The sequence below is a fragment of the Equus quagga genome, chromosome 6 (genome assembly GCF_021613505.1).
Source record: "Equus quagga isolate Etosha38 chromosome 6, UCLA_HA_Equagga_1.0, whole genome shotgun sequence".
In the NCBI taxonomy this organism is placed as follows: domain Eukaryota; kingdom Metazoa; phylum Chordata; class Mammalia; order Perissodactyla; family Equidae; genus Equus; species Equus quagga.
Window position 1 is genome coordinate 77,142,951 of NC_060272.1, and position 26,103 is coordinate 77,169,053.

The 26,103-nt window shown below is 44.2% G+C and overlaps 1 protein-coding gene across 4 annotated transcripts in view; it reads left to right on the forward strand.

Moving 5' to 3' along the window:
* Positions 1-26,103, forward strand: part of SPATA13 (spermatogenesis associated 13) — a 343,789-nt gene that overhangs the window by 30,603 nt on the left and 287,083 nt on the right. For 2 of the 4 annotated variants that reach the window (XM_046664699.1, XM_046664700.1), the window contains exons 1-2: positions 188-247; positions 14,607-14,642. In XM_046664699.1, coding sequence (XP_046520655.1) covers positions 203-247; positions 14,607-14,642 — 81 coding nt within the window. In that variant the 5' untranslated portion in view covers positions 188-202. Of the gene's footprint in view, positions 1-187; positions 248-14,606; positions 14,643-26,103 lie in introns of those variants that run through there. The other 2 variants (XM_046664701.1, XM_046664702.1) reach the window with 1 other exon arrangement.

Below are 26,103 nucleotides of genomic sequence, written 5' to 3' on the forward strand. Positions count from 1 at the left end.
GCCCTGAGGCTGCTGCTTCAGGGCATTTGCGTGGTTATTTGGAATCCTGTTTATCTGGTTCTGCATCCTTCTGTTTGTAGCATTTTCCGGCACTGGCCTATAAATGCAGATTGTGTGTGTCTATATAGACGTACATATGTAGATTGCGAGGCGGGTACCTGTGTCACATAACTTAGGGGAAGGGTTGAAGTCATTCATTTTGATGTTTCAGCAACAGAAATCTCAAGCTCAGCATTGCTTCTCTGACGTGAGTAATAATTTCATTACTGGGCCTCGAGATAACAGCAGGTTTGCAAGAGAAGTTTTGGTAAATTAAGCTAAAAAGGATTGACAGCTCAAATAGTGAGTGGGGCACACACGGAAAAGACGGCGCTGTGCAGCTCTTCAGGAAGAACCTGAATTGAGTAGCCACTGTCCTACACAGCAGCTATGTATTCCGGGAGGCGTGGAGGGGCTCTGCTGCCAACAACCAGCTTCTGAGAAAATCGAGAATTAAAAAACTACTAGTTAAGTTTAGAATCTTCATTATGTAATCAGCTCTTTATGTACTGTATCGATAGTACTCTAACACAGGTTTAACTGCCTTAAATGCATTTCAAGCAATTTTGGATTAAAACAAAATATACATTATTAATCATATGAACATAGGAAATCAGTCTGTGTTTTTTTGCAAAATATTTGCAAACAATTTTATTTTACATTATACATCAACCATTATTCATTATATTATCTTAAAATATCTTATTTTTAGTTCTATATTTAATTTATAAATTTAATACAATATTGGAGACATTCAAGGATGTGAAAAATGCACAGTACACATCTGTGTATACCATACCCATAAAAAAGAACCCACATGGGGCCAGCTGTGGCCCAGTGGTTAAGTCCCAGTGATCAAGTTTGCCCGCTCCACTTCGGTGGCCCAGGGTTTCACAGGTTTGGATCCTAGGCGCGGACATGGCACCGCTCAGCAGGCCACACTGAGGTGGTATCCCACATGCCACAACTAGAAGGACCCACAACTAAAAAAATATACAATGATGTACTGGGGGGATTTGGGGAGGAAAAGCAGAAAAAAAAAAAGATTGGTTTCTTAAAAAAAAAAAAAATGGGGGCCCACCCATGGCTGAGTGGTTAAGTTCCTTTGCTTCACTGCTGCGGCCCAGGGTTTCACCGGTTGGGATCCTGGGCGCGGACATGGCACCGCTTGTCAATCCATGCTGAGGCAGCGTCCCACATGCCACAGCTAGAAGGACCTGCAACTAGAATATACAGCTATGTACCAGGGGGTTTGAGGGAGAAAAGGGAAAAATAAAATCTTGAAAAAAAAAGAAGATTGGCAGCAGTTGTTAGCTAAGGTGTCAATCTTGAAAAAAAAAAAATAGAACCCACCAGTTAAGCCCCCTTTCCAGTCACATACTCCTCCCTCCCACTCTCCGAGAATCATTTTGTAGTTTACTGCACACACACACGCACACCCCAAGATCTATATTACTCTTGTTTTCCAAATGTGAAGTTTACTTTTGCCTGCTTGTGCAGTTCCAGAGTTCTGTCTACCCTCAGGGTCATCCAGGGACCTGGGTTCCCACCAGGCAGCTCTGGCATCAGCCCCTCCAGGGCAGAGCTTCTCTGTCTTGGTAAACGACTGCTTTCAAAAATGTCCAAAGCATCGTGAACCAATATTTTGTAAATCAGGAAAAGAAAGATGAATTATTAGAAAAATGAAATTTAAAAACATATACACAAAATACTGCTCTGTAGTCATAGCTAACCAAAGGGTTAGGAGGGAAATAGTGACTCCTTGGGCTAACAGTCTATACACGCACTTTGAGTCGATACCCTTTATATCAATGTTTAAAAGTTTTTAAGACGGCAGGTATGCTTGCTTCTTGCTTGTCAAATTAATCTAATTTAGGTTGGGTTGACATTCACGTATTTGAGATTCATGGAATACGGAAGGCTGTGCTGTGGATCATTTCTTTTCAGCCTACACAGTTCTCCAGATTTTTGTTTTCTTAACTCATTGGCCATGCAGGGGAGTGGTGCTCCCCTCAGGGGAGAAGATGAACAGTCAATGAAGACGAGACCGCCCCCCTCATGAAGGTGTTCCTTTGAGACAGAACAGGGACGGGACCCTACCCCTCTACCCTTAACCACCAGGTCGACCATCTCCTAGCCCAGCTATTTTTAAAGTCAAGATAAGCAACCTTCCAACCGCAAAACTTCCCCCAAGCGGTCGACCCCGACTCCCGCGTGCGCCCAAAGCCTCGAGAGGACCACTCTGCGACCTTCCTGGGGTGGCGGTAGTGAGCAACCCAGGGCAGGCTCAGGGACCCCAACTCGACGCAGCACGTGAGGACGACACCACTGGAAAGAGGCAAGCGCAACGCCTCCCGAGGCGGAGAATCATGATGCCAGTCCGCTCGCTTCACCCCATAAAAGACTCAGGACGATTCCCTTCGGGAGCCAGCCAGAGGGCCACTTCTCCCGTGCTGTCTCCTTGTGCTCGAGCATGAGCCCCAATAAAACCTTGTCTGAAACCGTTGTTGGGCCTCTTGTCCTTTTCCATTACTCAGAGAGCAGAAGAGCCCAGGGTCGGTATCACCTTCAGTATCCTCATGGCACCTGAGTAGGCAACACAGCTATTACCCTGGGAGGCTCTGGAAGGGGTGAGAACACTGCCGCGATTAAATTAATTCCAAGACTGCTGTGTTACACAGGGCTGCAAATTTACTCTCCATGCTATTGATCATCAAAAATTATGTTCAGCCACATTCTCCAGAGTAACTAGTAAGATTCTACAGTGAGATAAAGCCAATAGCAAAATCTAAAGGGCACCCTGATAACAAAATGCCACCCCCCTAGAGACTCCCAAATCAGACTCTAAACCCCCTCCCACCATCAGATTCCCAAGGAAAGCTTAAAGCTTGTCCCCTGACTTTAGCCCCTCTATTATCATTACCATCTACTGTGAGAATAAACCAAAGGAACTAACTGACATGCATTTGAAAATGAATCTACATTCCCTTTTACGTTACTACTTTTTACTAACATATAAGTTATCTTTGCCAACTTGCTTTCAATTTAAAAAGCTCTAAGTTTTTCTCAAAGCAAATAATTTTCTGAGAATCTTTATTCTGAGAGCACTCTGCTTTTTCTGCCTCTTTAGGGGAGGAGTTAAATGCTAGAAGACGACACCAGCATTTAATTGTGCAGAAATTCTGTTCTTTGTCAGCCTGTATGTAGTGCTTGTGTTTCAAAAATGTTTTTAGGGGTCGACTCCGTGGCCGAGTGGTTAAGTTTGTGCGCTCCGCTACGGCAGCCCAGGGTTCGGATCCTGGGCGCAGACATGGCACTGCTCGTCAGGTCACGTTGAGGCGGCGGCCCACATCCCACAACTAGAAGGACCTGCAACTAAGATATACAACTGTGCACGGGGGGGGGGGGGGGGGGAGATAAAGCAGAAAAAAAATGTTTTTATTCTTACATTTTTATAATGGTTAACAACTCTGAATGGATGTATGAAAACATGTTCCTAGAAGATGTGCGCGTGTTTAGAGGCGAGAATCAGGGATCCATGAAGATGGAACCGGGACTTGCCCAGCATCTTAGACCAAATAGAGGCTCCCCGAGGGCCTAGCAGGGTGGGGCCAGGCCAGGAGCTCGGATCTAAGTATGAAAGATGGAGTATATGCAGATACGGAACGAAAACGATAATGTTAATGATGCTTGGGGACAGGGAATAGTTGGTGAAAAGGTACAACTCCTTAGCTGTCTTGCCTGGCAGGGGCATGAAGTCGTGTCTTATCACTCTTGGTGTGGGGATGGGGTGAGGGATAGAGACGAGAAAGATTTTAGTTTCTGAAACTCTCTTTCCAATAGTCACGGTGAAGAACAGCTGGTAAAGTCGTGAAAGGGGCCTGAGGACACAGCCTTTAAACGGGCATTTCCCAAGGAAGGCACATTCTTTTCGATTTGTCAACAAGCCATACAAGTTGCGTCTGAGGCACGAGCAGCAGCCCAGGCGTTTTTCTCAATGGAGGAGTAGAGTCCTTTTTCTGCACACAACAGCATAACTGACATTTTTTCCCTCCTCTCCTTAATAAAGACTTCCACTCCCTTGACCTTTAGAGTTGACCTTCTAGAACAGTACACCATTTCTTGCATAATTATCACCTGTTCCGATGCACAGTTACCACGCTGGGTCACATGTTCTGGATAGAAGACGCTCAGAACGGCTGAGCTGGAAGTGGCCGTGGGAGCCTGCCACATTCCTTTGCTTTTCACTGTGAACCACAGAGAAAATACAGCAATTTTGAGAGTAACTATCCATAATTCTATAATGAAACGAGAGATTAATGGACATAGTAAGGTATATCTGAGAGGATATAGAGGGAAGTTTAAATATTAGCATTCATTAGGAGTTATTTCCTTGTATAAAAGTTTCCCTATTCCCAGTGCACCTATGAGCTGTCACCCGAGTCTTCAGGCACTCCCCTAATTTGTCAGCAGGTTAATATACAGGGCCTTCCCCTAGCGTCCTTGAGCTTTGCATAATATTGGGCTTCCTCAGATTGAGAATGTGATAGGAAAAAATTGTAAGCAGTACTAATGAGCAACAGTTTCAGACGACTACATGACACTGTTGCCATGTCATGTACCGTGGTGTGAAGGAACCGAAAGCAGCCCGGCATGGAGCCCAGCAAACTGAGGGGGAGTTGGGGCGCAACAGAGGGCAGAGGAGCCTACAGAAGGCTGACCACGCACGCCCTGGTCGCAGCTGCGGGGGCTGCTCCTCCTCCTCCCACGCCTACTAATGACAGCAGCCGTGGTTGGTCGAGGAGCACTAGCTGTGCGGGATGCTAGTCTACGCGCCTTGCCTACACTAGCGCACGGAGTCATCGCGGTAATCCCCTGAGCGTGGACAGCCGTGGTCCCACTTTACAGCTGGGGAGTTGAGTCCCAGCGAGCTTGGCTCCTGCACGGGGTGGAGCCAGGAGAGCGCCCGCACTCGCGGCCTGGGCTCCTCACTGTTGATTCCGCGTCGTCAGCTCCCATAAGGGTTGTGGGTTTTGTTCTGTGTCTGAAGGGCAGCCTCGTGGGTGGTGGGAAGGAAAGGACGCTCGCTCTTTGTGATCAACAGACAGCCGCCTCTCAGGAAGATGACACGGAGGCGCAGAGTCGCCGCAGCTCCCTCACTGTCTTGTTGCTTTGGACTTGCCTCTGCTTGTGTCCACCGCCCCATCCTTACACATCCACAACGCCCCCTTCCTCAAGGCCAGTTCAAACAGAGCCTTCCTGCTTCCCCTCAGCTAAGAGTCATCACCTTTCCCTCCTCGCTCGGGTCCTAGCGAGCTGTGCCTCCTAAGACTCGTCACTTTCTAGCTTGTAGTCTTGGGAGCCATTCTGTTGACTGGAGAGCATTTCAAGAGCCTATGCCTGGTGACCCAGGTGTACCCTGGAGCACTGAGCGTAGCACCCACAGGGTCGAGTTGAATACACTTTTGTTGAGGGGCCGTCTCTAGGAAAGGGAAAGGACCAGCTGGGCCGCCTTCTCCTGGCTGTCTTTCTGGGGGGCAGTTGGGCCAAGCTTGCCTGTGGGGAGGGAGCCCGCTCTTGTGTGGCCATCAGATCTGTGGTTCGTAACTGGGGCCCTGGGTTCAAAATGCTGCTCCTCCAATGACTAGCTGTCTGATCTGGGGAAGTTGCTAGGCTGGAGGATTTTCCATTTTAAATTTAGGAGTAACAGTACCGCTGACCTCGTGTGTCATTGTGGGGATTAAATGAAATATTGTATGTGCTTGATACACATTAAGACTGAATAAGCATTATTTATTATCATCATCGTTGGTGTGCACATGCCACCTCCAGAAAGTGCAAGTTTTACTTCTACTTCAAGCCGTGAAGCATAGCCAGGAAGTTCTGGGAAAAAACCATAGTAGCCGCAGCACGAAGGCTGTGGTGCGGGCCTGGGCCGCCCCCAGTGGGTAGATGACTTGTGCTCAGGGAGTTGTGTCGGCTGTTCACCGAGGCCTCTCCTGAGTCAGGGGTGAGACTGGCAGGTTCAAGCAGAGCTCGTCACTCCAGGCTTCTTCCCTCTTCAGTCTGTCCCGTCTGCTGGATGAGACAAAGTGTGTCTGCTGAGGCAGGTCATTTCTTCCTTGGTCAATCTGTATTGTATACCAAGTAGGAGTATTCGAATAACTTAAAGCATTTAATCATTAGACTTGATTATGTCTAGATCTCAGGGGGAGCTACCTCTGCATTAAGTCCTGAAGTTTATGGCTGAGGCCTTTCTTCCAGTTTTCCTTCCTCTGTCGCTGTCGGTGGGAGCAAGCGAGCCCTGAGCCCTCAGTCCCACTGGCAGGCCCCAGTCACCACTTGCACTTGGCCTTGTGTTGCTGAAGCAGTGGCAGCTCCCAGTGCCTTTATCATTGTTGCCACGGCAGCTTTGTGCTCCCGGCCCTCCTGCTCATCTCTTCCTCCTTTCGCTAGTGCTCCCTCCCCCCTGCTCCCCATGCTCCCCTCCCCCTCCTCTTCCCTACCCTCTCCCCAGACACTCCCTCCTCACACATCCCAGAGCACTCTTGGTTTTATTGTTCTGCAGCCTCTGTCTATGAAAGACTCTTCGTGCCACCAGCTGATAGAGTGACTTAAAGTGGGCCACAGAGAGGGGAAGAGGTGGCAAAAATACAGCAATGGAACCAAGTGGGTGGAGGCTGCTCATGAAACAGAAGGCAGTAGTTATGTGGCCTCTGGGAGCACAAAAGGTAGCTAGGACCTAAACCCAAGGGAGCCCTCTGTTGCTGGGACTGTGCAGATCTGAGCCAGCACTCTCCCCACCCAGACTCCGCTTCCAGTGCCATGAGGAGCTGACACATGCAGTTCCGTGTCACAGACGTCACCAACATGGAGGCAAGAACTAGACGACCGTCATCCTCCTGTGGGTCTGTTGTCTTTCTTCTCTGGGCCTTGTCCGTCCAGCAGGGCCACCTCCCCTCACCGTCCCTTGGTCCTGTCCTCTGCCTGGGAAGCTGTCCCACCTGCATCATGAGTTGGATCTGCTTTTCCTCCCAGGATGCCGTCTTCTCCTTCCCTCCTGCTTCCACAGATATTTATTCCAATCCATCATGTCCTCCCTTTCTTCCTCCACTGGCTCCTTACCCACAGCCTGGCCAATGTCTCCTATGCCAGTGGTGCCTGAGGTCTCAAAGGACAGAGTATGTTGGCTTTTCCTACAGAAATTCCCTGCACCTGAGCTCCCCTCTCGGCCTTGACCACTTCCTTTTTTGTCTTTTTCTGTTTCCATCCTGCTGTGATGTGTCTCCAGTCGGCTGACCCCTCTGAGACCTTGATTTTGGCTTCTTCCCTGGACCTGACCGATCCGCTGAGGCCCCCTCCCTGCAGGGCTGCGGTCACAGGTGGTCGGGTCGGCTCCAGCCCTAGGCCGGCCCTGTGTTTTGGGGGTGCTGCCCCCCAGCGTAGACCAGCACGTGGGGATGCCACCTGCTGTGGGGCTGCACATGCAGCTCGCAGGCTATGCCAGCACACCCAGAAGTGGCCATAACTCCTGAGCATCTGGTTCTAGGGATTTTTCTGCTCCCTGTCTCTCAGGCAGTGCCAGCTTGGCTACCCAACATGGTCACTGTGTTCCACAATTGCTCTGGTCCCTGAGATAGTCCCAGGGTAGAACCTGGCCTTGCTTTCCCATCCCTGGGGAGCATGGTGACCCTGCTGCCCGTGCCTGAGAGTGGAGCTGCTGGTGAGGGCAGAGCCGCGAATCCTATAAGAGTTCTGGAAGTTACTTCTGCTCTCCATGCCCAGGCTGGGCAGCGCCCTGGAGCTGCAGGGCTGTACGTACAGCTGGCAGACTACACCAGCACAACCAGTGGCACCAGGACCTTTAGATTTGCCACCAAGGGACTGGCCCTGCCCTGCTTTCTTCTTCAGGTGTGACTGGAAACAGTGGGCTCTAACTTTCCTGGGGGAGCAGAGCCCGCCGAATCTCCAGCACAGGGACAAGTGGCCTCTCCTGGCCAAGCAGCCATCTGTCCAGGCCCCTAGTAGTCCTAGGCTGGCAGGCAAGAGGCAGCCAGCGATGCCGACTGCAGGCCCTGGCCCAGGGCAGGGTGGATGGCCTTCGGCTTGAGGGCTGGCCCTTCCTGCACAGGCAGATCTGGGCGGGCCTCAGAGGGGTCACCAGGGATGACCTGGCCAGAGCCTGTCTTTCTGACAGCAGGCCCACAGTCTTTCTGAACTCACAGACCTAGAACTCTCAGCCCAGGTGGTAGCCCCAGCTTCTCTGCCTTCTTCACACACGTGTAGTGCTGGCTGTACTGTCCACTTCCTCCTCCACCCCAGACTGTGAACCCACAGGGCCAGGACTGGTCTTGCCTGCTGGCATATCTGTAAACAAAACTTGGTAATGGCTTCACTGAGAGGATAAAGGCATTGGGTATCCTCCAGTGATTGTGGCCTTTACCTCTGACCACGTGGCCCAAAAGGGATGTGAGGGACCTGGTCACTGGCAGACACACTGCCAGGAAGCCAAGTGTGTAACTGGTCTATGATGAAAGCTCAGGCAAGTTTCGTTCGCTGGCCCTGGAGTCTGGCTGCCTCCGCTCTGCATAATGGCTGGACCCTCCATCATGGGCACAGGGGTCTATGGGCCACTCCAGAGCAGGAACTTCTTTCTATTTTCAGACCAAAACGCTTTTAGACTGCTGGGCGCGGGGCAGCTCATGGACAAAACTCTCATCTGTCTTGTCCAAGGTTGCCGCTGGGCAGGAGGACATTGCCTCAGATGTTCCCTGCGGGTCAGTATCGGGAGGAGCCCTTTAGGGTCTCCCAGTGTAACTAGGATGGGTACAAAGATTACACCTACTGGCTGTAAGGAGTGAGAGGGACACCCATATGGGAAATCCTGACAGGCTTCCCATTTGGACATCAAGTTAGAAGCCTTCAAGTTGGCCAAGATGATCAAGGTCGTGGTCCTCCAATCTCAGTGGCTCCCATAGTTCCTCTTCTCTGATGGGATGAGCTCCTAGAATCTGTGCCCTCCCTGTCCCCTATTACCAGCCCCACAACCAGCATGTGTGGTGGGATGGGCTCTAGCCTTCTGCTGAGCAGTCACGAGCACTGTATCAATCATCTAGTCCCACAATTATGCCACATAACAAACACCCCAAAGCCTAGTGGCTCAAGGCACTAAGCAATTATTTAGCTGATGAGTCCACCGGTTGGGGGTTTAGGCTGGGCTTGACTGGGTGGTTCTTCCGGTCTTCACTGGGCCCACTCATGCAGTTGGCGCCCAGCTGGCTATTGGCTGGGGTGATGGTGCAACTGGGCCAAGTGTCTCTCCTCATCCAGCGGAATGGCCCAGAAGTATTCTTAGTGTGATGGCAGAGGGGAATGGCCACCAATCCAAATTATGCAAGAGCTTTCCACGCCTCTGCTGTGTCCTGCTGACTAATGCCCCACTGGCCACAGCCTACATGCCTGAGCCAGAGCCAGGGCAGGAGGGCGGCACCAGGTCACATGGCAAACCTTTGTAAACCCGGAGAAACCTCCACCCAACCCACCGCCTAAAAGGTCTGCGAGCCTGGGGGTTCTGAGCAGGGCTTAGAGCACTTACTGTTCCCCTCCCACCCACGGCACGTGTCTGAGCTCCTTCTCCCAAGGATTTCTCCAGGTCCCACTTCCCACTCCTGAGCGGGACTCTGTCACTTTTATTTGAGCTCTCTGGTTTCCGTAGCATCCCATTCCTTCTTCCTGGTTATTTCCCTCTGCCAAGCTCTTCAGACTGACAACTGTCCAAGTTGCTCCTCCACTTCCCTCCCCGCCTCTCAGTTCTGGGCTCGGAGCACACAGCCAGCCACACCTCACCCTGTACCTTGCCCAGCACCTGGGCACAGTGTTTGGGCACAGGGCCCTGGGTTCCACCTGTTCTCAGAATGGGGACAAGACAGGTACAAACAAGCTTGAGTCCCACAGATTCTAAAGAAGTACATTTTCCTTGACCTTGTGAATCCTTCAAGTTTCATTTCTCTTTAACTTTCCTTTTTCCAAAAACAGCTCTGAAAGAGTAATCCACACCCACTGCTTGCATTTTGCTCCCTGGTTCCCTACAAGCTGAGTTTTTCTCCACTTTTTTGCCCCAAAAACTACTCTCTCGAAAATCAGTGGTTAGGAACATTGTGTACATTTTTTTGTTTAACCCTCCAACAACCCCAGTGAGACTGGTCTGCATATCACCATGGCCATTTCCCAGCTGAGGAAATCAAAGCTCGCCTGGTTAGGTAATGTGTGCAGTTACTCAGGGCAAGTGATGGAATGGAGGCCTGTCTGCCTGCAGAGTCTCAGTTTTTAGCCGCTGCCGTAGCCCTGAATGCAGGGCTGGCATGTGTTAAAGTGGGACCCTGCAAACCCTGGCTACACGAGGCTGGTGCGTTAGTGTGCTAGCACAGCTGTAACAAAGTACGGTACCACCAACTGGGGGCTTAAACAATAGACATTGGGCACCTCCCAGTTCTGGAAGCTGGATGCCCAAGATCGAGGTGTCTGCAGGGCCATGCTCCCTCTGAAGGCACCAGGGAAGGATCCGTTCCAGGCCTCTCTCCCAGCTTCTGGAGGCATGAATCCAGTCTTCCTGGCATCCTCCATGTGTGCATGGGTGTCCAGATTTCACCTTTTTATAAGGACATAAGTCATACTGGACTAGGGTCCACTCAAATGACCTCATCTTAATTAATTACATCTGCACTGACCCTATTTCCGAAGAAGGTCACATTCTGAGGTACTGGGGTTTAGGACTCCAACATATGAATTTGGGGCAGGCCCGGGAAACTAGTCAACCGATGACAGGTGGTCCATGGACGATCTCTAAGCAGCAGCGTAGATGTCACCGGGGAGCCCCTCCCCAGATGTACTGAACCAGAATTTGCGTTTGAACAAGATGCCCAGGTGATTCCAATGCACATTAAGGCATGAGGAGCACTGGTCTACAGCACTTTCTGGAAGGAAGTGTGGCAGCGTGGAGCAAGATGCTTAGGATGATCATAATTCTTGAATTTCACTTAGGATAGAAATAATTTTAAATATGGACAAAAATAATGCATACTAAGATGTTTATTCCAGGTTATTCCATTGAAATACAACATTACTATGGAGTAAGCATTACTTTTGACCATTTTTAGCTGGAAAATTGTTCTATTTCAGGTGATGTATGAGTTAAAGACGCTCTTGTAGGGGATAGTTCCTGAAATCTAAACAATTGACTTATAAACAAATTTCTGGAACTACACCTATTAGTATATTTGGGGATTGTAAGAAATGAATTGTTGGACTAAAGCATTAACTAAGGAATAATAATTTTGTTTAGTGTGATAATGGCATTATGACTATGTAATAAAACGTCTCCATTTTTTGAGAGGACGTTAAGTGATTTGGGGTGAATGGCGTGATGACCAGGATTTGCTTTTTAAAAATCCAGCAAAATGAAAATAAATGACAAGAGTGTAGCAAGATGGTGGTGGTTATTGAAGCAAGGTAATGAGTTCAGAGGTTCCCTGAACTCTACTTTTGAATATACTTAGAAATTTTTACTGTGAAAAAGGTATAAAATATAATCATAGGAAGTATTAAAAAATTAACTTTCTCCCAGGTGTCCTTTTGACTGCCATGTCTCCTTGTCAGTCATTTTGGTCAAAGAATATTTAACAGTCTATTTACCTATTTCCTCAGTTTCTTAGTTTGTAACAAAATCCTGTATGTCTTTGCCTGAAAGTTGATTATTGTAATTTAACAGCCTCCTTTAAACAGAAGGTCATGCAGGTTAGTATGGGACTGACGAAAGGAAACAATTGCTTTCATTGGTCATAAAGCTGTAATTCATGCACAGTGTCTGAGCCATGCGCCATCCTCACTTTCCGCTTATAGCTTCCATAGATTTGCCCTAGTTTGGGGTTAGCTTCCTTTTTCGGTACTTTATGGATTTTTATGGTAATAGCAACATTTTCTTGACAAAACAAGGTCTGTCATATCTAGACGATGACCTATATGAGTCTTAACAAGACAGACCTTGGAAGAAAAAAATCTTCAAAGATGAGCGCTTACTCCAAAATAGACACACAGAGTTATTTAATGTTTCTTTTAAAAAATATTGAGAGAGCATAAGTTAAAGCCTAAATTAACTTACCTTTCACCGAGAGGTGCTAGATGGACCACACATTTTAAGAAAACTTTTCAAAGTGAGCATCAATTAAAGCTGAATTTCGGGGATAACCCTGCCTCCATGCTCATTTCTTTCTCTGAAATCCCTTCTCCACAAGCAGGTGATTTATCAAAAGCACACATGTGACCGTGTGACAGACAGGTGTTATCCGTCAGGATGTATTCTAAAGTCATAAGCAAGCCGTCTAAATTCTGTCTACCTCTTCAGCTTCACTCAAAAACAGCCTCCCACACCTGCACCCCTAAGTCTTTCCTCTTGGCCCCACCCAAGTTGCCCCCTGGTCCAGGACACCCCTGGTCCTTCACAACCCTCACAGGTGTCCTTTCTTCAGGACGGCTTTTCCGAGCGCCTTCCCTGGGACTTGAACTTCAGCTGGCAAACCTGGAGTCCCTGTCATGACGAAACCCAGAGAATTAAAACAAAGTTCATTATACTTAGAGATCATTTAAAATCCAGAGATATTTTCTTTACCATAAAGCGGAAGATATAGTTTTGTTTTTCTGTAGCTTGCTTAGTGCTGGCTTCACCCTTCCCTTGTGAAGACAGAGTTAATGTTGCTTTGTGTCTGAGTCACCAGTCCCCAAGCTCTACAGTGATGTGGAGGGCACACGGTGTGTGTGTGCTGGGGGTGGTGAGCCACGGTGGCAAGTGTCTCGGTTCTGAGCCCCACAGTAAGATGGCGAGAACCCCAATGCAAGCCCCTGTGTGCCCTGTCAGGATTTGGAGTGCTTCGTGCATTTTCCTCAGATGGTCCTACAAGTCCATTGGCTCTTGGTCTTGGTTTGTGGCTTTATTCCTCTGCTCTGCTCCTGGGCGGTTCCTCCTGATTAGGCGAGTTGAGGCCACCGTAACTTAGAGTCTGTTTCTGCCACAAGGAGCACTCCTTCTCCTTCTTTGACACGGCCCTAGTCACTCTGAGGGGCAGTGGCTGCCTGCCCTGTGGCCAGGAGGGCTGTTTCCCAGTAGAGTCGCAGTTCTTATCAAGATCCAAATGTGAATTCTGCCAGCACCCTGGATGTTGCACCAGTTTTATTTAATTGACTTCAACTTTCTCGAGTTCTTGCTAGAAGAACTGGGAACATCCATCCTTCGGCAGCTGGGTGGGAAAGTGATACAAACTACATCCACAATGTTGGGCTCAAAGTTGCCCTTCTTTGCCCACAACCAAGCAAGGTCATTGGATTGACCTTGAGCACCACTGACTCTACCCAGGCTCAAATTCCGAGGGACCTGAGCATCGTCTATGAAGCTGGGCATCCTCCATCCTCTCTTGCTCCCAACCCTCGTGAGCTGTTTGTGTGTCTAATATTGTGTCTCTAGTTTTATTGTGTCCTTGTTCAGAAAGAAGCCTTATAGGACACTCCAGGGTGTACAATATGCCACAGTTCCAACAATAGGGTGGCAGTTCTGTCCCCGCCCAGGCTGACCCCCCTGCGTGGTAATATAGACATAGATTCCATGGAGGCAGGCAACCCAGGCCTCGTTCATGCCTATGTTGCTCCCACCTAGGCTGACGGCCCGCATTCAATAAATTCACGTTAAACTGGTGAATGAAAGGATGAATAGGAAGATAGATGCCCACCCAGATGGTATGATGAACATTAAGTATTAGCGTCATCCTAACTAAGAAGTGGCAGGCAGCTTCCATGGAGGTGTGCTTCCAGAACGTAAGGAAAGGTGATGAGCTCTAGAAGGATGGAATGAGGTCATAGGGACTGGGGAGCAGAAATTCTTTCTGGATGGGGGGCCAAGTGGTGAGCCAGAGAGAGCCTAGTAAAGTAAATATAAAATATCTAAAAATATATGTTAAGGAGCAAGGATTCCTGAGAAATGGTCCGATTTTTAGCCACAGAAAGCAAATCCCCAAAATAAGGACATACATTTACATATGTTTACAACGTGCCAGGCACTGCTTTAGGCTCTTTACATACATTAACTCACTCACTTCTCACGATAATTATCTGCTGTTAGCCCAGGAGAGAAATTAAATCACTGCCCTGGGTCATGCAGCAAGAAATGGAGGACTGGGGTTTGAGTCTGTGTAGTCTGGCCTTAGCACCCATCCCCTGAACCGGAGTCCCATGGATCTGAAACCCAGGGCTTCTAGTTATAAAATACGCAGCCAGACCATGGCTGATATGTGATCCAAATACGTTGGGTAGAGTGCATCATTTTCTCAGTGCTATTAAAATCTGCTATCAAGGCCATGTGAGACGTATGTGAGTGTCTCACAAATGTATATGCATATATATTTCTTTATTTTATGTATCTTTTTCAGGTCAGATAGAGCTCTATCTGACATTCTGATTTAACTTCAGATTACCTGTTTTCACACATCTGTGCACTAACAGCACATCTTTTTTGTCCTTTCCAGAACGTGTCCTTAAGAGTTGCCAGTGCTCCAGACCTGGTAAGAACAGCTCCGTGTCGTCGCCCTGTCTCCCACCCCGCTCTCTTCTCTAAGTCATACTGAGATTCACAGACTGACAGCGTCACGATTTTCTTAACTTTCAGAATAGACCTTCTGTTAGGCTCTTTGGGTGACATCTTCCTTTTTGAAGTTAGGCCTTCTCTTACTATAATTTTAGGTCATGAATGAAATTTATTAATCTGCAGTATTGCGACTAAATATTCTGCTATTTTGGCCAATCCATTGTAGGCAAACTTGGGAATGATTTTACTTTGGAAACAAGTGCAAATTAGTCACCTCACACCAGTGGAAAACCAGACATGCGATTCTTACCTTTTTCAGATATTTTATTGTGAGGGAAACCGGGGAGCATTTTCGGGTTTTTTTAATTGGATGAATATAAGCTTCTTAGAGTTTAACCCATTTTAATATAAGTATATGTGACATATTTATGTCCTGTTATAAATTAAATTGTATTACCTGCCACTTCATGGTTGTAAAGTCAAAATGTCTTTTCTGATGGACAGATAGAAATGTTGCAAAAGATCATGTTTGTTCTCCTACCATTATTTATAGCCATGATTTACCTATTGGGCCTAACTAAAGACTAACAAGTGAAGAATTTAAGGAAGGCCATTTAGGTATTGAATGAAAAGTCGTTTTGTATTCCTTATTCTCCAACTAAAGTGGATGGCCTCTTATGGAAAGCTTTAACTGAGCAGACAATGCAAAATTTAGAAAATTCATCTTGGGATTACATTTACACATCAGAAACCCAAAGAGGTCTCTGCAGTAACAGTCACTGACGACAAGTGAGGTCCATCTTATTAGCTGGGGCATCGGCTGGCTTGTTTGAAGTTCATTTGGATCGTTCATTGATTTGGTGACCGTCAACCTTAACTGACATTGACATTCATTTGCCATTTACCATTGACCTGAAACAAAGAGGCTATTTTCTTCTATTTTGCTTACTTGTTGCATTTTTTTGAACTTTTAACTCTTCCTATTTGTTTGTGGAAAAATTACATAATGGCATTTGGATTCCAAAGTTGTGCGTATTCTGTGACTGGATTATCATAGATCTTTATATCTTACTTCGAAATCATGTGGTGCACACTCAGATGAAAAGAAATTATGAGAAACTATTAAAAACTTACTCCGTCTGTTTTATAATGTTTTTAACATTTAGGATGAAGGAGAATCCTGAGGCGTCCCTGCCTGGGTGGGTTTCAATGGTGTGTTATTACAGTTTGGGCGATACTCAGGAAGAGTGAGTGTGTTTCTAAAGAAGGAGGCCCGAAGTTACATGATTTTTATTTACGGAACAGAAAAGCAGTATGTATTTTTATAAGCAGTATGTATTTTATACTGCCTAATCACTACGAATTTGACAGCAATAGAGGTTGTTACAATTTCTACATGCTTCTTGTTGCTTTATTTTGCTTTTTGGTAAACATTATTTAAAAATCTGTTATCTAGCAATAATTTATGTATATTTTTAAACATTTTTTAATGCCACATGCTGAATGGTTATCAGACTTATCAAGCAGTATATTCTCTTTTTTTCTCTTGTGCCTCCTTCACAACTGGAATAAGTATGATTAATGAAAATACTTCTCTGAGGTCAGATTTTATTTAAAAATATAACCATGATGGGAGAAATTCTATAGAACTGTTCTCAAAAGTTATGATGTTTGGAAATAATTGTTGGAATCCTACATAGGTTGGAGGTTCTGTGCAACTGTGGGGACCCAGGGGGAAAGAAACATTCGTGTACGCACAGGAAAAGCTTCTATTAAATAGACTTTATTTTTTCAAATGACATCGCGTTAGCAACCACGGGTATGAATTTCACTGTTGCCCTCTCTTTCTTCTCGTCCTCTCTGGAGCCCATGAGGACTGGTGGAGGTTCGATCCCCTCCTGTGTCTCCCTGGAGTCCTTCTGTAGAGTGTCTGGCCAGCTTGAGCTCTTTGTCCTCCGGCAGAATGCAGACCTTTACCATGACTGAGCGTTTGCCCTCCCTGTGACGGGCTGACTCCAGCTGCTCCCTGAGGAAGCCTGCCTCAGAGCACGGAGGCCACCGACAGCCAGAACGCCACCTCCTCCGACAGCTTTCCCCTGTTGGCATAAGCTCCCGGCCACAGGCCTGGCGACTCGAGGGTTCATGCCTCGTTAGGAGCTGTACTTCTAGGTTTAATGCTTTGGATTTCACTTAGTTCCAAGTTTTACGTTGTTCCATTTCAAACTTGAGCATTTAATTGTATAGTTAGAATGCTTGAGTTTCTAACTTATCTGTAATTGATATTGTCCCAAAGTATGAAAAAAGCAAAAATGTAGTGCTATATATTGTCACTAAGTTCCCAGATATAGCCACTCTCGTGCACTGAAAAAGTGAATGTGACTTTTCGAAAACTTGCTTTTTAACCTTAATCAAATATCTTAATACTTAAAGTATATTAAAAATTTTTTAAAGCAGGTTTACAGTCACTTGAGATGGAAACCATTGACCTAAATTTCAAATAACTGCTCATATTTATTCTTGGTATAAAAATGACACTTTTGTGCCAAATAAAATTTATCGTTCAGTAGTAATTGATTCATAACCTCAAAACTGAAATTGATTGAGAACTACTTCAAATTTAAGAGCTAAAAATAAATACTCTGGCTTGACTGTTAACCTCTCAAGGTCAGCGAGCCCAATTTCCCTCAGAGGCCACGAGAGGGAGCCATTGAATCTTAAACTAAAGGTATTTAAATTTCGACAAATCTTTGAGTAAACTATTCAGCTAATCTGGCCTATAAAATGTAACATAACTGCAATGTAACAAGCAGTAGCATAGTTTTTATTCCTATTAAAACAAAAGTAACGCATATAATTAAGAGCCACTGCAGTTAAATGCAATGAATACTTTTGAGCATATTATTTACAAGGCACTTTCTTCTAAAAGGGGATATAAAGATGAATAATTCACATGGTTCGTATGTAATTTGCGTTACAAAGTAGAACATAATATATAGAACCATATGAAAGAAACAATATGCTATGGGGTTTCAAAAGAGAGAGACAGCATCAGGACAGGCAGGACGGAGGAGGGGGCACGTAGGGATGGACGTGGAGCATTTCTGGGAATGTGACAGGTGGAGTTGGGGACATATTCTGAGTGCAGAGGACGCTGGAGAACCCTGAAGAATCCAGTTTGCTTGGAGCACAGGTTGCCTCAAGGTGAGGAAGAGAATATCAGGCAGCAAAGGTGGTCGGGCAGCCTTGTGATCCAGCACACGCCCGAGGACTTATTTTTACCTGATTGCTTATTTTTACCTGATTGCTTTGAACGTCGAGGTGTGACCGAATGAGCCCCCGGCCTGCGCGTGCTGCAGCGTGAGTGGGAGGCATATCCGCTGCTCTCTGTGGTTTCCTCTATCACCTCAGATAGCTTTGGGCCTCAAACCCAGAGAACACCCTAGCACTGTTTAGGTCAGTGGGTCTAGATTTAGATAAAATGCTATAAGTTTCACTGTTTACTAGGCATTATTCACCAAATATCTATTGAGCATATACTAGACATAGATTCTAAGAAAATCTTAATATTTCTTAATTACAGCATTCCGAAACTGATAAAGCGTTTGTATAATTTTCAAAAATAGTTGAAAGGGATCTTTTTTAAAAAAGGATTACTAGATGCTTTTACCATATTTATTAAGACAGAAATGACTACTTAGAGTACTTGATGTAACTTTGAAAATCCAAAATAAGATTTTTTTTAGAGCTAAAACAAAACAGAAACTATCTATAGGAAATGGGATGGATTTAGCTCTCAAGTTTTCTGGCAGCCAGTGTGAGGCGAGCAGCACTGTGGCCACGTTGTTCTCATTTGATGAATACATGTGCAGAATCAGAAGTTTTCCTGGAATTAAACTCAAGCAAAAATTTCTAGTGTAGGCTCTTCTAGAAAAAGAACACTGAATAACACGCTGGACAATAACTTCAATGATTGTTTTTAAAAAACACACAGAGGTTGTTCAAACCTCCTTGGATCCTCTGTAAGGTAGACATTAAATTAAGGAATAGCTCAGGAATTCATTTCTCGAGAGGGTGGAGATGACGTGATCCTGATACTTCGCTTTTTGATGATCTAATTTATCGAGAAAATTAGGGAATAATGAGAGATGTTTCATAACATGAAAGGCAGAATAAGGGCCCTCCCAGAGATGTCCATGTCCCGATCCCTAGAAACCGTGAATATATTACTTTATATGGCAAAGAGCAGTTAAGGGTGCTCAGCAGCTGATGCTAGAACAAGGAGATGATCCTAGATTATCCTGTGGGCCCCATGAAATCACAAGCGTCCTTAAAAGCGAGAAGAGCAAGGCAGAGGAACAGGTCAGAGTGATGCGATGTGAGAAGGACTTGGTCTGACATTGCTGGCTTTGAAGGTGGAGGAGGGGCTGCGAGCCCAGGAACGCTGGCAGCCTCCAGAAGCTGGAAAAGGCAAGGACCTGGATTTTCCCCTAGAGCCTCGAGGAAGGCATGCAGCCCTGCTGACACCTTCATTTCAGCCTCGTCAGCCCCTAGTGGACTTTTCCCTACAGAACTGTCGGTAACAAAGCTGTGTTTTCAAGCCATGCGTTTGTGGTAATTTGTTACAGCAGCCATAGGAAACTAACATACATAGACCCTCTCGAATATTACAGTCAGTTCCTAGTAAAACCCCCTGGTCACTGGTAATGCACATAGACATTCCCTGTTGTCGGTGCTTGTGAGCTGTGAGCTTCAGTTACTAGAATTGAGTGGATCACAATTGCCAACGTGCTTGGAGAGGTGTGTGAATCGCATGCTGTGGAGATTTATGAATCAGTGTTAAATTCTCCTTCCGAAGAATCCATTTCAGCACAGACATTGATAGAAGGGGTAGCTAAGGGACCTGATCAGACTGACCTTGGGCGGCACTCCAGCCGGGTATCTGCGATTGGCTGACCCATCTGTTGCCTTAAGATTCTTCGAACAATAGGATTTTGAATGACAGAAAAATTCTAACTTCCTCTCCTTTATTCACTTTACTGTTTATGAAATTTCAATTGAATGTCAGTTCTTCTTACTCAAGCTTCGGTGTTCTTTACCTTTCCTTCATACTTTTATGTCTCTCTCTCTGTGCTTGATTCTGGCTTCTAGATCATTGATTTTTTAATCAGTCATGTATAATCTGCTATTTAACAGCTGCTGTGAGTTTTTCATTTCAATAATTATATTTCTCTATTTTAGAGGTTTGTTTTTAATGTTTCTGGTTATTTTTTATTGCTTATGGTTTCAATTTCCTCTTTCATTTCTTTAAACATGTAAATGTAAACACTTTATTTTCTATATCTGATAATTCCAATATCTAAAGTCCTGGTGAGTCTGGTCTATTGTTTATTTTTTTCTGTGGCTCCTTGGTTTCCTTGTTTTTGTCTTTTTTTTTTTTTTTTTGAGGAAGATTAGCTCTGAGCTAACTACTGCCAGTCCTCCTCATTTTTTGCTGAGGAAGCCTGGCCCTGAGCTAACATCTGTGCCCATCTTCCTCTACTTCATATGCGGGACGCCTACCACAGCATGGTGTGCCAAGCGGTGCCATGTCCGAACCGGCGTACCCCCGGCCGCCGAAAAGCGGAACGTGCAAACTTAGCCGCTGCACCACTGGGCCAGCCCCTGCTTTGTTTTTTTGGTAAGGTTTTATTTGTCTGAAACTTATTTGGAAAATTTTTTGAAGCCTGGGGTGAAGATACATTTTTTTTTTTTTTTCATAGTTTTAAGCATCTGATTTTTCCAAGAGACTGGAGGGTGTTTAATGAAATGAGAATTTATGACTCATGATGTCCACTGACTATATCGTTATGCTGCTTAATTGTTTTTACCAATAAATATTGCATGTTTTCCATTTCAGATAGGATTGGATTATCTGAACCACCAGATAAAGATAATTTTTTTTTCTTTTTGTTTGTTTGTTTTTTTTTTTCTTTTTATTAATGTTATGATGGATTACAAGCTTGTGAAATTTCAGTTGTACATTTTTGTTAGTCATGTTGTGGGTACACCTCTTCCCCCTCCGTACCCTCCCCCCACCCCCCCTTTTCCCTGGTAACCCCCGATCGGATCTCCTTCTCAATATACTAATTTCCACCTATGAGTGGAGTCATATAGAGTTCGTCTTTCTCTGACTGACTTATTTCGCTTAACATAATGCCCTCGAGGTCCATCCACATTGTTGTGAATGGGCCAATTTCGTCTTTTTTTATGGCTGAGTAGTATTCCATTGTGTATATATACCACATCTTCTTTATCCAATCATCAGTTTCTGGGCATGTAGGCTGGTTCCACGTCTTGGCTATTGTAAATAATGCTGCGATGAACATAGGGGTGCAACGGACTCTTGAGATATCTGATATCAGGTTCTTAGGATAGATACCCAGTAATGGGATGGCTGGGTCATAGGGTATTTCTATTTTTAACTTTTTGAGAAATCTCCATACTGTTTTCCATAGTGGCTGTACCAGTTTGCATTCCCACCAACAGTGTATGAGGGTTCCTCTTTCTCCACAACCTCTCCAACATTTGTCGTTCTTGGTTTTGGATGTTTTTGCCAATCTAACGGGGGTAAGGTGATATCTTAGTGTAGTTTTGATTTGCATTTCCCTGATGATTAGCGATGATGAACATCTTTTCATGTGTCTATTGGCCATATTCATATCTTCTTTTGAGAAATGTCTGTTCATGTCCTCTGCCCATTTTTTGATCGGGTTGTTTGTTTTTTTGTTGTTAAGCAGTGTGAGTTCTTTGTATATTATGGAGATTAACCCTTTGTCGGATAAGTGGCTTGTAAATATTTTTTCCCAATTAGTGAGCTGTTTTTTTGTTTCAATTCTGTTTTCCCTTGCCTTGAAGAAGCTCTTTAGTCTGATGAAGTCCCATTTGTTTATTCTTTCTATTGTTTCCCTCAACTGAGGAGTTACAGTGTCCGAAAAGATTCTTTTGAAACTGATGTCAAAGAGTGTACTGCCTATATTCTCTTCCAAAAGACTTATTGTCTCAGGCCTAATCTTTAGGTCTTTGATCCATTTTGAGTTTATTTTGGTGTGTGGTGAAAAAGAATGGTCGATTTTCAATCTTTTGCATGTGGCTGTCCAGTTTTCCCAGCACCATTTGTTGAAGAGACTTTCTTTTCTCCATTGTAGGCCCTCTGCTCCTTTGTCGAAGATTAGCTGTCCATAGATGTGTGGTTTTATCTCTGGGCTTTCAATTCTGTTCCATTGATCTGTGGACCTGTTTTTGTACCAGTACCATGCTGTTTTGATCACTGTAGCTTTGTAGTATGTTTTGAAATCGGGGATTGTGATTCCGCCGGCTTTGTTTTTCTTGCTCAAGATTGCTTTAGCAATTCGTGGTCTTTTGTTCCCCCATATGAATTTTAGGATTGTTTGTTCAATTTCTGTGAAGAATGTTCTGGGGATTCTGATTGGGATAGCATTGAATCTGTATATTGCTTTAGGTAGTATGGACATTTTAACTATGTTTATTCTTCCAATCCATGTGCAAGGAATGTCTTTCCATCTCTTTATGTCATCGTCAATTTCTTTCAAGAAAGTCTTGTAGTTTTCATTGTATAGATCCTTCACTTCCTTGGTTAAGTTTATCCCAAGGTATTTTATTCTTTTCGTTGCGATGGTGAATGGGATAGAGTTCTTGAGTTCTTTTTCTGTTAGTTTATTGTTAGTGTATAGAAATGCTACTGATTTATGCACGTTAATTTTATACCCTGCTACTTTGCTGTAGTTGTTGATTATTTCTAATAGTTTTTCTGTGGATTCTTTGGGGTTTTCTATGTATAAGATCATGTCATCTGCAAACAGCGCGAGTTTTACTTCTTCGTTACCTATTTGGATTCCTTTTATTTTTTTTTCCTGCCGAATTGCTCTGGCCAGCACCTCCAGTACTATGTTGAATAGGAGTGGTGAAAGTGGGCACCCTTGTCTTGTTCCTGTCCTCAGAGGGATGGCTTTCAGCTTTTGTCCATTGAGTATGATGTTGGCTGTGGGTTTGTCATATATGGCCTTTATTATGTTGAGGTACTTTCCTTCTATACCCATTTTACTGAGGGTTTTTATCATAAATGGGTGTTGGATCTTGTCGAATGCTTTCTCTGCGTCTATTGAGATGATCATGTGGTTTTTGTTTTTCATTTTGTTGATGTAGTGTATCACGTTGATTGACTTGCGGATGTTGAACCATCCCTGTGTCCCTGGTATAAATCCCACTTGATCATGGTGTATAATCTTTTTGATGTATTGCTGTAATCGGTTTGCCAAAATTTTGTTGAGGATTTTTGCATCTATGTTCATCAGTGATATTGGCCTGTAGTTCTCCTTCTTTGTATTGTCCTTGTCAGGTTTGGGGATCAGAGTGATGTTGGCTTCATAGAATGTGTTAGGGAGTTCTCCATCTTTCTCAATTTTCTGGAACAGTTTGAGGAGAATAGGTATTAAGTCTTCTTTGAATGTTTGGTAGAATTCTCCAGAGAAGCCGTCTGGTCCTGGACTCTTGTTTTTGGGGAGGTTTTTGATTACCGTTTCTATTTCCTTACTTGTGATTGGTCTATTCAGATTCTCCATTTCTTCCTGATTCAGTTTGGGGAGATTGTATGAGTCTAGGAATTTGTCCATTTCTTCCAAGTTGTTCAATTTGTTGGCATATAGTTTTTCATAGTATTCTCTTATGATCTCTTGTATTTCATTGGTATCTGTTGTGATTTCTCCTCTGTCATTCCTGATTTTATTAATTTGCGCTTTCTCTCTTCTTTTCTTGGTGAGTCTGGCTAGGGGTTTGTCAATTTTGTTAATTCTTTCGAAGAACCAACTCTTTGTTTCATTGATCCTTTCTATTGTCTTTTTTGTTTCAATATCGTTTATTTCTGCTCTTATTTTTATTATTTCCCTCCTTCTACTGACTCTGGGTTTTGTTTGTTCTTCTTTTTCTAGTTCTGTTAGGTGTCGTTTGAGGTTGCTTACGTGAGCTTTTTCTTGTTTAGTGAGGTGAGCCTGTATTGCGATGAATTTCCCTCTTAGGACTGCTTTTGCTGCATCCCAAATGATTTGGTATGTCGTGTTCTCATTTTCATTTGTCTCCAGATAATATTTGATTTCTTCTTTAATTTCTTCAATGATCCATTGTTTGTTGAGAAGCGTGTTGTTTAGTCTCCACATTTTTGCACCTTTCTCTGCTTTTTTCTTGTAGTTGATTTCTAGTTTAATAGCGTTATGATCAGAAAAGATGCTTGATATTATTTCAACTCTCTTGTATTTATTGATGTTTGCTTTGGTTCCCAAAATATGGTCAATCCTTGAGAATGTTCCATGTGCACTTGAGAAGAATGTGTAACCTGCTGTTTTTGGATGAAGTGTTCTATATATATCTATTAAGTCCATCTGGTCTAATTTTTCATTTAATTCTATTATTTCCTTGTTGATTTTCTGTCTGGATGTTCTGTCCATTGGTGTTAATGGTGTGTTGAGGTCCCCTACTATTATTGTATTGTTGTTGATGTCTTCTTTTAGTTCTATTAAGAGTTGCTTTACAAATTTTGGTGCTCCTGTGTTGGGTGCGTATATATTTATAAGTGTTATGTCTTCTTGGTGGAGAGTCCCTTTTATCATTATATACTGTCCCTATTTATCTTTCTTTATCTGTTTTGCTTTGAAATCTACCTTGTCTGATATTAGTATAGCGACACCTGCTTTCTTTTGTTCATTATTAGCTTGGAGTATTGTTCTCCATCCCTTCACTCTGAGTCTGTGTTTGTCTTTGGGGCTGAGGTGTGTTTCCTGGAGGCAGCATATTGTTGGATCTTGTTCTTTGATCCATCCTGCCACTCTGTGTCTTTTGATTGGGGAGTTCAATCCATTTACATTTAGAGTGATTATTGAGACGTGGGGGCCTACCACTCCCATTTTGTGTCTTGTTTTCCGGTTTTTTTCAGTTTCCTTTGTTTCTCGTCCCATGGTTTAATCTGTTCTGATGTAGAGCTGCTACTCTCTGTTGTTGTCCTTCTACTTATCTCCTCTGCTCTTGGTTTTGTAGCCCCTTTCCTTTTTTGGATTTTTCAGGAATGAGGGTTTTCCTGAGGATTTCCTGAAGAGGAGGTTTTGTGGCAATGAACTCCCTTAATTTTTGTTTATCTGGGAAAGTTTTTATTTCTCCATCGTATTTGAAGGATATTTTCGCTGGGTAGAGAATTCTCGGCTGTAGATTTTTGTCCTTCAGATTTTTGAATATATCATTCCACTCTCTTCTAGCCTGTAAAGTTTCTGCTGAGAAATCTGCTGATATGAAGATACATTTTTACAGGAAGAACTTTTGTTTGCTTCTACCAGGCACCTGGGGATAATGCAAATTTGGATCCAATATAAATATTTTAGCTTACAGTGTTTTAGACAGATAATGTGAATTAAGACCCAAATCCATGTTAGGGCTGGCCAGTAGCCATGGATTCTCAGGGGTAGGGTTGCCATAAAAAATACAAGATGCTCAGTTAAATCTGAATTTCATATAAACAATGAATACTTTTTTAGTATATGTTGTTTATATAGAATTCAGATTTAACTGGGCACCCTGTATTTTCTATATATTTATATAGACTTCATTATCTAGAGAAGCTTCGGGTTCACAGTAAAATTGAGTGTTAAGTACAGAGTTCTGACATACCCCCTCCTCCCCACACCCACACAGCCTCCCCCACCGTCAACATCCCCACCAGAGTGGTACATTTATTACAGTCAATGAAACAACATCGACACATCATTATCACCCAAAGTTCTTGGTTTATGTTAGAGTTCTCTTGGTGTTGTACATTCTATGGATTTTGACAAATGTGTAATGACATGTATCTACCATTACAGTATCATATAGAATAGTTTCACTGTCCTAGAAATCCCGGGCACCCTGTATTTTAATTTCTAAATCTGACAGCCTCACTCAAGGGAGACTTTTTTTTCCTTCCACTAAAAACTCAAGACCAAGATGGATAACTTTCCTTGATACTGGTTGGGTAAGGTGTGTATGTTTTCCCCTTGTTTACCATTTTTCTAAGGGCATAGCCTTTTATGTATCTTGTCTTTCTGTGGTGGTCTCTGGTTGTCCTCCCACCTAATCTTGTGCCCACTCATGGTTTCATTAAGATTAAAGCTCTAGGCCATCTGGGACTAGAAGATGGTTCCAGACTCGCTGAATGTTCCTTGGATTTATCCTGCAGCTTCTTTCCTGATTTCAGAGGAGTGCTTTACTCTCTTACGACTTTATCCATACATTTTTTTGAAGATTTAAAAAAAAATTGAATCTAGCATCCTTTTTTTTCTTGACGTAAAGTTGACATACAATGTTATATTAGTTTCAGGTGATTCAACATTTATATACATTAGGAAATGATCACCACAACA